The sequence below is a fragment of the Eretmochelys imbricata genome, chromosome 5 (genome assembly GCF_965152235.1).
Source record: "Eretmochelys imbricata isolate rEreImb1 chromosome 5, rEreImb1.hap1, whole genome shotgun sequence".
In the NCBI taxonomy this organism is placed as follows: Eukaryota; Metazoa; Chordata; order Testudines; family Cheloniidae; genus Eretmochelys; species Eretmochelys imbricata.
This window is the reverse complement of record NC_135576.1, coordinates 55,951,400-55,963,985: the sequence shown is the minus strand read 5'-3', so window position 1 is coordinate 55,963,985 and position 12,586 is coordinate 55,951,400. Positions and strand designations below refer to the sequence as shown.

The 12,586-nt window shown below is 38.2% G+C and overlaps 1 protein-coding gene across 4 annotated transcripts in view; it reads right to left on the bottom strand.

Moving 5' to 3' along the window:
- Positions 1-398: 398 nt before the first annotated feature.
- The window catches only part of RASA1 (RAS p21 protein activator 1), a 119,665-nt gene continuing 107,477 nt past the window's right edge, over positions 399-12,586 (bottom strand). For 3 of the 4 annotated variants that reach the window (XM_077817161.1, XM_077817162.1, XM_077817163.1), the window contains 3 exons: positions 9,175-9,252; positions 7,504-7,638; positions 399-1,259 (listed from right to left, as the gene is read on the bottom strand). In XM_077817161.1, coding sequence (XP_077673287.1) covers positions 1,176-1,259; positions 7,504-7,638; positions 9,175-9,252 — 297 coding nt within the window. In that variant the 3' untranslated portion in view covers positions 399-1,175. Of the gene's footprint in view, positions 1,260-7,503; positions 7,639-9,174; positions 9,253-12,586 lie in introns of those variants that run through there. The other variant, XM_077817164.1, reaches the window with a different exon arrangement.

Below are 12,586 nucleotides of genomic sequence, written 5' to 3'. Positions count from 1 at the left end.
AATCGCATGAGTTAACTGAGATTGACAGCCTAATAAAAAACAATCGTAAGGAAAAACACTGAAACTGAGTTGTTCATCGAAAGTCCCACGTATCCTTTTGTGGCTGGATATCAGAGGAGAATATGAAACAACAACTGTTATTTTGAGGTCCCCTACTAAAAAATAGGCAAGATGAGTTTGAAATGTTCACTCTGAAGATTTGATTTGCATGTGAGTAAACAACAAATAAGTTCACAAAACAAACTTCAAAAATTCAACAAATTTATCCAGTTTTCATAGATATTCTAACTACAAATTGATTTTATTTTAAAAACTGATTTTTGAAACACTTAAAATTATTTTCAAATAGTTATAGAAATCATGTCTGACTTACATTACACAACACACCAACCACGCTATACTTTATAAAATGGTTTAATGAATGCATGCATGTCTGATACAATGATCAATAAATTTATTGAGTTCAAATTATTTACTGTTGTAAACATTTTACAAAAGCATTGTGATTTATCTGGATATAGAATCCTTGATGGAAGAATTATTCAAACAGACAGAATCAGTGGCACATTAAAAAATAAAGCTGACGAGACCCATTCTGCATATTCTCTTTCAACATAATTCCAGCAAGAGAAACAGCATGGTGTAAAAAGTGTACAGCAAAAGATTGTTCCTACGATAATGTCAAATTCTTGAAACTGTAAATACAAATTAAAGTGGTTGGACAGTCAAAGTCATAATTGTAACCAGTCAAATTACAGTAAGAAATGTTTTCAATCCAGTTATACTTAGCTGTCAAAACAATGTGTTTCGTTTCTTGTCAGTTGACTATAAATTCTTTTCCAACAGACAGCAAAACTTTGGCAACATGTTGAAAATAACTTTTAAAGTTTCAGACACAGTCACAGCATTTTCTTTGTGGAAGGTGATCTGTACACCAAGGCTCAGAGGTTGTGAAAATTGGTTCCATGTGGAAAAAAGTGCATACATCCTGCACAGATAGCTTAAAATTATCTGCTGGTAGAAACATTCACCAACAGAATCTCTGTTTTCTTTTTGCATAGTTCACACATCACTGGGAATGTGAAAAAAGGTGTGCTATTTTTGGCAAGAGCAAGAAGGAAGTGATATTGATGTGAGCTGCCATGTTGGGCATGCTGGATCCATGCAGAAGTCTGCTACCTGATGTTATTAGACACTGAATACTGATTTTGTTTTTGCTGAAGCAGTTCTGTAATAGCTAGAAGCTTCTTCAGGACATGCTGTAGAAATAAAGTCAGTAATAGTAATATTATGCACAAATAATTAGGAAAATATCACATCAGGAAACCAAATTTTCTTGATACGTTTTCTAATTCTCTATGTAAACTTCATGAGACTTGCTTTTATACATCCGTGTGCACAGCTTTCCATTACACAGTTTAAAGTAAAATGAAATAACTGATCTGACTCATTGGTCTTTAAAGCAATGTTCTGATCTGAAAAGTGACTGTAAAAATAACATTTGATGTAGAGAGAGAAATACACCAACGGTCTAAATTTAAAATGTTTAATTTTTTAAAAAAATTACAAACTTAAGCTGGAATATAAAAGTCAAGTCGAGTTCTCTCCTTCTCAAACATCAGTGAAAAGGATTATTTACGCCAAGATGAGTTCTTAGTTACTTCACAGATAAGAACAGAATTGGACAGGCAACTGAAACAAGTCTATGGACAATGCACATAAAGGACAGAATACAGTTTACTATTTTCGGGGTTGGCTCCACAGGGCTAACAGATGTAAAGACTGAATTTAGTTACTAAAATAACCAGATGCCACTGGAGCAGTTATGCAGAAAAGATGCAATTTTTACATATTCATTTTTCAGGACAGAATTTTAGGTTACTATGGCAGAAAGTGGCCTGTAGCACTTAACTGCCTCACACTGTGGTTCTCAACTGCCAGGTCTTTTCCTTCCCCACCAGAAATAGGGGTTCAGAAAATTTTCCTTAAAGGAACTCAACTTCACTTCCAGGAATACAAACATATCAAAAAAGCTACGATAGCACATCCACAAGCCTCAAATACTTCAGATTCTTTCCAAAAAGGTGTTTTAGTTTATTTTATGCTGCTTAAAGTAGTGTTCAAGAACAGGTGTCAAACGGACAACCCTGTCCCCTTGTCTATACCCACACACACACGCCATTTTAATGAAAGCTTCCCCTATCCTGCCTTACTAGTTTGACCCTTGTCTTTTCCTTCGTCAAGACTTTCACTGATGATTATTGTAATAATTGTTAGCCAAAACACATACATTATATACACACCCACACACCATATTAATAGCTATTATGAGCATGGCATTAATATAATGTGTGTGTCTTGGTTAGCAATATTAAATTGTACTGCTTATTCTTGCTCACTTGTGCTAAGGCTTATATCCCACAATGCCCTGGGCAAGTATAGCTCAGCACTTGCTTAGGAAAATACAAAAATGTCAAAAATAGATGGATGATGAGCATTATGTGAAACAAAGGTACAATGAGGTACAAGGAAATAATGTAAAACGTATGGATGGTTTGTATTAAGGACCATCTTTATGCCCCTTAACATTTGGAATTTAATATTTCAAACAAAAGATGGGAAGTACAGGAAGGCACCAAAGACAATGCTGGCACAAGCTGGCTAGTTAAACTTTAAGTGACATGAACAGTGCTCTGCAACTCGCAAACAGCCATGCTATAAAAGATGGCTGGTTTAAGGTAGGCATTTGGGAAGCATATCTTCTGTGTAAGGTGAACTGAACACACTACATGAATTCACTTTCTGAGAAGGATTAGTGATGTATTACTTTCTTTCCTATACCATATTTAGGGCCCTACCAAATTCACCGTCCATTGTGGTCAATTTCATGGTCATAGGATTTTAAAAATCATAAATTTTATTATTTCAGCTATTTAAATCTCAAATTTCATGGTGTTGTAATTGTAGGGGTTCTGACCCAATAAGGGGTTGTGTGGGGAGGTTGCAACACAAGGTTAGTGTGTGCGCGTGGGAGGTTGCGGTACTGCTACCCTTACTTCTGCACTGCTGCTGGCAGTGGCGTGATCTTCGGAGTTGGGCAGCTAGAGCAGTGGCTGCTGGCTGGGAGCCCGGCTCTGAAGACAGAGTCGCCGCCAGCAGCAGGGCAGATGTGAGGATGGCCTGGTGTGGTATTGCCACCCTTACTTCTCCTCTGCTGCCTTCAGAGCTGGACTCTTGGTCAGCAGCTGCCACTCTCCAGCCACCCAGCTCTGAAGGCAGTGCAGAAGTAAGGGCCGCCCCCCTAAAATAACCTTGTGACCCCCCCCCATAACTCCCTTTTGGGTCAGGACCCCAATTTGAGAAACACTGGTCTCCCCCGTGAAATCTGTATAGTACAGGGTAAAAGCACACAAAAGACCAGATTTCATGGTGGGAGATCAGATTTCACGGTCCGTGACACGTTTTCACAGCTGTGGATTTGGTAGGGCCCTAACCATACTGCTTTGTCTTTTGACGATACTTTTGGCTGAGGTTTGGTCTATTGAACATTATGAACACCAAACTGCAAGTATAGTTAATTAGCTGGTGTGATGTTATCTGATTAGAGAATGACCACGCAAATCATTGTTGCTACCACTGTTATATAATTGCAATGAATCTTATACAAAGTGTAACGCATGGCCAGAAAGGCTTAAACATCCTGCAGGATAAATGACCCAGAGCTAACCTTTAGAGATATGTTAGAAAAGTATGCAAATGATAATTAGGGCCATTCCATGTTAGATAGGCTAGAACTTCGAAATGCAAACCTGTATTGTTAGCGAATTAGAGGTGATACTAATTGTATATGTTTACTTATATCTTGTTAGATGTTAGCGATGTAAACAGACAGTTCCTGTCTGTCACCATAGCTATTGCTCAGAGATCAAAAGAGAATATTAACATTTAGATAAATCTTGGGTGAAATAATGTCATTGTCTACATGTCTCTCTAAAATTTGTGACAAACTGCCCAACGTATAAATTGCCTTATGTTAATCCGTGTCGCTAATTATCGGTGATGCTTAGGAAATAGGTCTACTTCAAAGTCTCCATGATTGCCTATTGTTTGCCTAAGGACTCCGAGCTGTCGAGAGAAGGCCTGAAATGGTATAAAAACCCCTTGGGTCCTGAGCCTTTTATCTCAGATCTGCTTGATGCTTCATGCAGGGGAAGCTTAAGTCATAAGACTGAGATCTTCAGTCATAGAATCATAGAATATTAAGGTTGGAAGAGACCTCAGGAGGTCACCTAGTTCAATCCCCTGCTCAGAGCAGGACAAACACCAACTAAATCATCCCAGCCAAGGCTTTGTCAAGCCAGGCCTTAAAAACCTCTCATGATAGAGATTCCACCACCTCCTTAGGTAACCCATTCCAGTGCATCACCACCCTCCTAGTGAAATAGTGTTTCCTAATATCCAACCTAGACCTCCCTCACTGCAACTTCAGGCCATCGCTTCTTGTTCTGTCAGTGAGTCCTATCTGGATCATCCTGAATATGGCCATTGGACTATAACCTACGGACTAATTCTGAAAGAACTCTTTGCAACTACAAAGCTCACCATCTCGACTATGAATCTGATCTCAGAATGGCACTCATGTCTGTATGGAAATTGATCTTTTAACCAATACTCTTTCTTTTTTTAATACATGTTAGTTTAGTTAATAAGAATTAGCTGTAAGGGTGTATTTGGGTAAGATCTGAAGTATTCATTAACCTGAGAGGTAATGTGTCCAATCCTTTGGGATTGGTAGAACTTTCTTATATGATAAATAAGATTTTCAGTAATCCTCATCATATTTGACTTGGGTGTTTGGGTGGAGGTCTAAGGCTGGGTTGCTTTAAGGAAACTGTGTTGTTGGCTTCTGGGTAACCAGTAAGGTATTACAGAAGCTGTTTTGTGCTGGTTTGGTAAATTTAAGTATTGAACTATCCACCAGCTTTGGGGATTGTCTGCCCCATTCTTTGCAGCTTTGTAACTTCAGTGTCACTCCCTGGGACCCCAGACACAGCTGGCTATACATGTTAGTCAATATAGTGGATTGATTTGACTTTTCTCATAGGCCACTGAAATTTGGTTTTAACCAGGACTGGATTTGAACTGGTGGCATGGAAGTGAAGTATTTTCCAGTTGTCTTTCACAAACAGCTTATACAGGACATGAGAAGGCAGTACTTGGACTAATTAAATTATGCTTGTCTGTACACTCCACTATAGTAGCCAGCAATACTTGTTTCATACAGTGTAGTAACTAGAATTGCCTAGTGGGGGAACTCCAATAATAAAAAGACTGCTCTTTGCACTTAGTAATCCAAAGACGAATACTACTTATCATCTGTGGAAATTTGAGATTGCTCAGGGCAGTGAAAGTTAAAATGAATATTATATTATAATTATATTATTATTAGGGCCGTCAAGTGATTAAAAAAATTAATCACGATTAATCGCACTATTAAACAATAATAGAATACCATTTAAATATTTTTGGATGTTTTCTACATTTTCAAAAATATTGATTTCAATTACAACACAGAATACAAAGCGTACAATGCTCACTTTATATTTATTTTTTATTACAAGTATTTGCACTGGAAAAAAACAAAAGAAATTGTATTCTTCAATTCACCGAATACAAGTACTGTAGTGCAATCTCTATCATGAAAGTTGAACTTAACAAATGTAGAATTATGTACAAAAAAACCCTGCATTCAAAAATAAAACAATGTAAAATTTTAGAGCCTTCAAGTCCACTCAGTCCTACTTGTTGTTCAACCAATTGCTCAGACAAACAAGTTTGTTTACATTTGCAGGAGATAATGCTGCCCGCTTTCTTGTTTACAATGTCACCTGAAAGTGAGAACAGGCGTTCTCGTGGCACTGTTGTAGCCGGCATCGCAAGATATTCACATGCCAGATGAGCTAAAGATTCATATGTCCCTTCATGCTTCAACCACCATTCCATTGGACATCTGTCCATGCTGATGACGGGTTCTGCTTGATAACAATCCAAAGCAGTGCTGACCGACACATGTTCATTTTTATTATCTGAGTCAGATGCCACGACCAGAAGGTTGATTTTCTTTTTTGGTGGTTTGAGTTCTGTAGTTTCTGCATTGGAGTGTTGCTCTTTTAAGAATTCTGAAAGCATGCTCCACACATTGTCCCTCTCAGATTTTGGAAGGCACTTCAGATTCTTAAACCTTGGGTCAAGTGCTGTTGCTATCTCTAGAAATCTCACATTGGTACCTTCTTTGTGTTTTGTGAAATTGTTCTTAAAATGAACAACATCTGTTGGGTCATCATCTGAGACTGCTATAACTTGAAATATACGGCTGAATGTGTCTAAAAATAGAGCAGGGGACATACAGTTCTCCCCCAAAGAATTCAGTCACAAATTTAATTAACGCATAATTTTTTTTAATTCATGTCATCAGCATGGAAGCATGTCCTCTGGAATGGTGGCCAGAGCATGAAGGTGCATTTCTGGCACGTAAATACCTACAGAAGTGCCATGCAAATGCTTGTTCTCACTTTCTGGTGACATTGTAAATAAGAAGAGGGCAGTATTATCTCCTGTAAATGTGAACAAACTTGTCTGTCTCAGCGATTGGATGAACAAGACTTAGGACTGAGTGGACTTGTAGGCTCTGAAGTTTTACATTTTTTTTTTTTTGTTACCTGCACTCAAAAAAAAAAAAAATCTACATTTGTAAGTTGCACTTTCATGGCAAAGAGATTACACTACAGTACTTGTATGATGTGAACTGCAAAATACTATTTCTTTTATAATTTTTACAGTGCAAAACATCCAAAATATTTAATAAATTTCAATTGGTATTCTATTGTTTAACAGTGTGATTAAAACTGCGATTAATCGCGATTAATTTTTTTGTGATAAATTTTTTTTAATCACGTGAGTTAACTGGTATTAATCGACAGCCCTAATTATTATAATTTATATTATATTATAAAGTTTAAGCAGAACAATTCTTGAAGGCCCAGAGAGTTTTCTTACTGGAAAAGAAAAGCTTACAACTTTTGCTTTCAAAATTAATGCAAACCAAAAAACTGAAGTGAAATAGTGGTTGAAAAGATAACATAAAACATTCACTTTTCTAAATAGCAAAAAACATATACCATACTAGTAGCCCACAGAACCTATCAGAGAGGGAAAACTGGTTTCTGGTAAGCAGGCCTCTTCTAGGCACTTAAAAGACTTTTTGGTTTTGCTACAGAGCACTTCTAGCCATTTTGAGTGAGAAACTTATGAACAGAATAATATTTACCTTTAGAGCTACCTCATCCTCATAACATTATACGGATGAAGTAACCTATCTGAAGCTATTTATCTTAACTGCTTAGTACAGAAGTATCAAATAAGTATTATTAAATTTGCATCAATGCTTATTGTAAAAAATGTCAACTATCTGAGATGAGGGTTTTCTGCTATAACAACTCTTACCTGCATTACGCCTCGCTCATTACTGAGTGTCCGAAGCTCATCTGAATGTGCCACACAAATCTCATGTAAGGCTGCTAGATCACGAGACAAGTCAGTTCTAGAGTGTTCTGTAGTGTCTGGAAGTTCAGGTACATTCTTTAACAAGAATTATAAAAGTGTGTTTAGAATTCATAAGTATTCATAAAATAGCAAAGGAAGTTCCATGACACTTCTCTCCACTAATCAACTGTATTGTGTAACACATTACTTTCAATACTGCAGGCAGTTACATCATTACATTCATCATATTATTCTCAGTCAGCCAAGTCTTCTACCCATGCTCTGATACCAACTATTCACTCCCACTCCACCATTATTATTATTTTGCTTTTAAAAAGGTATTTGAATGTAGTTAGAGCCTACTTCTATATTGCAACCCCTATACTTAACTGGAATGGCCACTCCAGTGTTGCTCATCACTAATGCATCAATTTCTCTTTCAGTTGAAAGGAAAATGATCTGGTGTTGCAATCTATGCTACCTCTTTGAATTGGCTAGCAAGGGATTCTCTGGGTGGCATTTTCATCCTTTGTACCTCTTCCCCTGAAGCTAGAGATGATGAATCCATTTATTTAATTTTCTACATTTGAAGATAGCAACAGCAAAAATGGGAGAGCAGAAATTAATGGGCATGTTAATGAATATAGTAATGGACCAGATATACAGTAATCAGATACCATTAAAATAATAATCAGTGATTCAAATGTATATGTACATATTAAAATTATTTATTGAAAATCAAGAGGTTCCAAGTCTTTAGACATATACAGTAACCTAGTATTTAAAAACAACTATTTGCCCTTAATTGTAATGTGACTTACTACACAGCAACCTGAGTATTCCTTGTAAACAGCAATTTCTATTGACTATGTATCAAAAAACTAGTAAGAAGTATCTTCCAAAGTTACTTATTTAGGCTCTGATTCATGACAGCATCCCTATTCAGCAAAGCAGTTAGGCACATTTTTTATGCTTTCCTGAATCAGTCCTCTAAAACTGAGATTCCTGAAAAGTAACGTCTTACACGCACCGCTACTCCTGTTCTAGCATTTGCATTGTATTAAGTTACATGGTTTGATTTAAAGTGATTTGTAAATCTCAATTCTCTTTAAATCTTGAAATTTAGAATAATGCATAGATTGTCTTAAGTTGGTAGGTTAAGACAAGCATTCAGCTTTTTAACATTCAACTTTTTTTCTTCTATTAGGGTCAGACGTGCTAACCTCCACAATGGATCCACGCTGCCAGCCTACAGGCAAGAGTATTTATTTTTTAATATATGGTTTTGCAAGATGTTGTTTTTGGTAAATCTTTGCAATATTGTAAAGAAAAAAGATCTGCCTGCTTCAATTCATGTCTGCAGTGGTGTTCTATTGTGGGTCAGCACAATACGTTGGCATGGCACACTAAACTAAGATCAGTGATCTACATGGTCTCTGAATTGAGACCTTAAAGATAAGTTTTAAGTTAACAATATACCCTCTAACCAGGGCGTTTGAGATAATACTCAGAAGTTGCTGGATTTCAGAGGTATTTAATGAGAACCTTTAAGATTTGTTACTACATTATTCTTTGATAGGTATAAATCTATACAACTTCTCACACAGATTGTAAAATTTATAACACTCTTACCCCAAGTTCATCTAAAAACATGATCATGCGATGTTTGTTACTCTTGATAAATGGATTTACTCCCTCCATGTAGGGCTCCTAAAATTTAAAAAGTATCATTAGAATAAATAGACACCAATTTAATCATACATACCTACTTACAATTAATAGTAAATAGTTTGTGGAGCCTAAGACTTTGCACATAATTTCAGAATGGGTTGGGTTCACTTTCTATTTGTGCCTTCAATTCTCTAGTTGCTACTCCAGTCTGAACAACATTAAATAACTTTAATTTGTTATGGCAGTCTTTGCACTCCAGATGTATTCATATAGAGTTTGCCTGTAGGCATATGCTGGCTGTGCTATATGTTTGGAATTATTCAGTTTTGAAACATGTTCCAGGCAATATCCACAATACACAACAGCAATAAGAAATGTTTTATATCTGGGGACTAAATATCTTGTTTTTTTCCTTTTAATAATGGTTAAATTTCAAAGTACTTTCTTGTGTTAAAACAAGGGTGTATTAAAAAGGTCAAAACAGCTTGATATCATTCTTCAACGTGTTACGGTCCACAGATCCATTACAATGGTACTTCAGACCGTTTGCAGTTTGGGAACTGAATCAGAACTGTCAGTTGCTCGCAACAGAAGACTGTCCCATTCCTTGAATCATAGAATATCAGGGTTTGAAGGGACCTCAGGAGGTCATCTAGTCCAACCCCCTGCTCAAAGCAGGACCAATCCCCAGTTTTTGCCCCAGATCCCTAAATGGCCCCTTCACCCTGGGTTTAGCAGGCCAATGCTCAAACCACTGAGCTATCCCTCCCCACAAGATTCCTCCATTGTTTTTGGCGCCCCCAGCAACTCAGCCAGACCTCTCTGCTGCAGAGCTTTCCTGAGAGAAATTCCAAACTTTATTGTAAAGTGACTAATGATTAGCTCAATAATATGTCTAATTCTCAGCTGCTGCATTTGCCTTTGGAGAGACTGTCCCCTCAGTGGCATTTGCAGTGGCTGGTGCCTTTAGGGAGTGAGCTAGACCAGGAAAGCCAAAGGCAAAAAAGGAAGTTTTGTATTTTCTGCTTCATCCCCTTCGTGAGTGTCTCACTTGGGAGCTCAGATGGCTATGTCCAATTTACTCCACCCTTCAGCCCAGTCTAGATAGGGTCACTTAGTCTCCTCCCCTGGGCAGAAAAGGAGCTAGATATGTTAGCGAGGCTGACTCTGCTGAGCAAGATGCAGGAGCGGCCTCAGCACGCCAGGCCTCATGCTCCCTGGAAAGATACAATAGAGGGATTGGGATTTTCTGCCACACCTAAAAGATAAGTAAACTATTCAGCTGTTGCTGCCAACTGCCACTGCAAGTTGCCCATACCCTAACTATTGGGCTATTGTTTCCAGCTGCTGCTGTGGGGTCACCATGCCCTTAGGTCCATGATACTTTTCCGAGCTTCTACAGCAGGTTACTATGCCTCAACTAGCTTTACTTTCTCCTCCAGCAGCTACCCGTGCAACGACAAGAGAGACAGCAACCCATATGCAGAAAAACAATCAGACAATTAGGAGCCTCTTGGCTGACCACTTTTTTCTTTCTATATCCCTGGCCTCCGTTTTATAAGGACAGAAAGTTTCTCAGTGCATACCTGTCCAAATTCAACCTGGTGTCACTATTAAAGGTGAAAGTGACTATTTTCCCTGGTAATCAGGGACTCAGTGTTTCTCAGAGGACAGGTTTTTACATGAGAGAGTGTCTCCTTCAGAGGCAGGCATCAATTCAGCCACTTCTTTGGGCATGAAAATAAGTGGCCTCAAAACCAAACAGAAAACAAAAACAAAACAAACGAACAAAAGAACCTTCATTTGATACACTAAGTTCCTCCCAAGCTTTCAGGAACAACGATAACATGGATGGACAATACTGTAAGCATGGTCCCACTCAGCCTTAAAAATTTCATAGACTAACAGCTTCAACCTGAAAAAGACAGTGGGATACCAATCTACCTCAAGTAGATATGTGGGATTCTGGTCCCTGAAGTCAGATCATACGGCAAATCAGTTCCTAGCTCTCTTAGTGATACAATGGAAACTTTATGGAAAGCTGAGGGTATTTAGCATCACTGGAAAAGTTGATTTACAATCCTGGCTCTTGCCAATGCTATAGAAATGAATACTGGTCATATAACAAGTTGAAGCAGTCCTGAAGTAAAATAAGAGACAATATCACTCCACAAGTGGTAGTTAGAGTAAGTGTGCTGAGGAGAAGACAGTAGCTGCTCTCAGTTGCTAGGCCCCCAGCTGGGCTTTTAATTTGGGAGCAAAATGGCTACCTATAGCTTTGGTCAAAATGAGGTCACTAGACATTGTTGAGAAGTGGGTACATTAGGGAGTTCTGCAAGAATCACAAGATGATTTTTGTCCCATTTCCAATCTCAAGCAACCTGGGGAAATGCCACAACATTCCTATCCATCATCCATGTCAGATCAAAGCTAAGCAACTGGTTCCACATTCTATTCCTGGCCTGAGACAATAAGGAACAAACAGCAGGGCTCTTTCTGAAACATCTGAATAAGTTCCCACAGGAGGTTTATTGTCACTTCCCTTTTTAGTATCCCACATAAAATTCTTCCGTTTTATATAGGGATGGCAGCTTCCCCCTCCCACTCCAGAATCAGTGTCTCTTGCAGGATCATAGTTGTATTAATAGTGGCTTAAAGGAAAAAGAAAATTCACTTTCATCTCATCATGGGCATTTTTTCTGATCAGGACTATGTACAGAGAGAGCTGAAAGACACTCTGATTCAATTTCTGGAGTATTTTGAATTCATGATAAAGACAGACACATGGTGCCAGGGAAGTCAATCGCAGACCTAAGATGAGGATGAATTCTAGCAGGTATAAGGATAGAAGAAGAAGAAGAAGAACTGAAACTGGCTATAAAGGAAAAGTCACAGAAACAAAAACTAAATTCTTATTGGAACCTGGTGTATGAGAAACGTATCCAGTAAGACCTGTTATCCCCTCCAAATCCTACCCGATCACATCTGCTGGCAGACAGCCAATTCCAATTATATATTCTCCACTCCCCCTCGACTGAGTGCAGAGAATCAAATTTAGTTGAACGTCAGAGAGCCACACAAAGTGATCCTCAGATGCCAACTGGAGATAATGAAGGGGGCTCATTCAAGTCTCAGTTAACACCAGGGAATAGATACCAGAGAGTGCACAGCATCCATCAGCTGGAACACAATGATTCACTGAGGTCTTGGAGCACTGCTCCTTTCATGCATAACAGATTTGTTCTAACTGTGACAGTTAACATGTCATAAACAAACTAGGAAGAACAGGATCACAGACCTACCCCAGAAATGAAAATAAATTTATCCTCTCCTGGGCAGAAGAAAGTTGCTTATCTCTATGTGCACTGCCCAT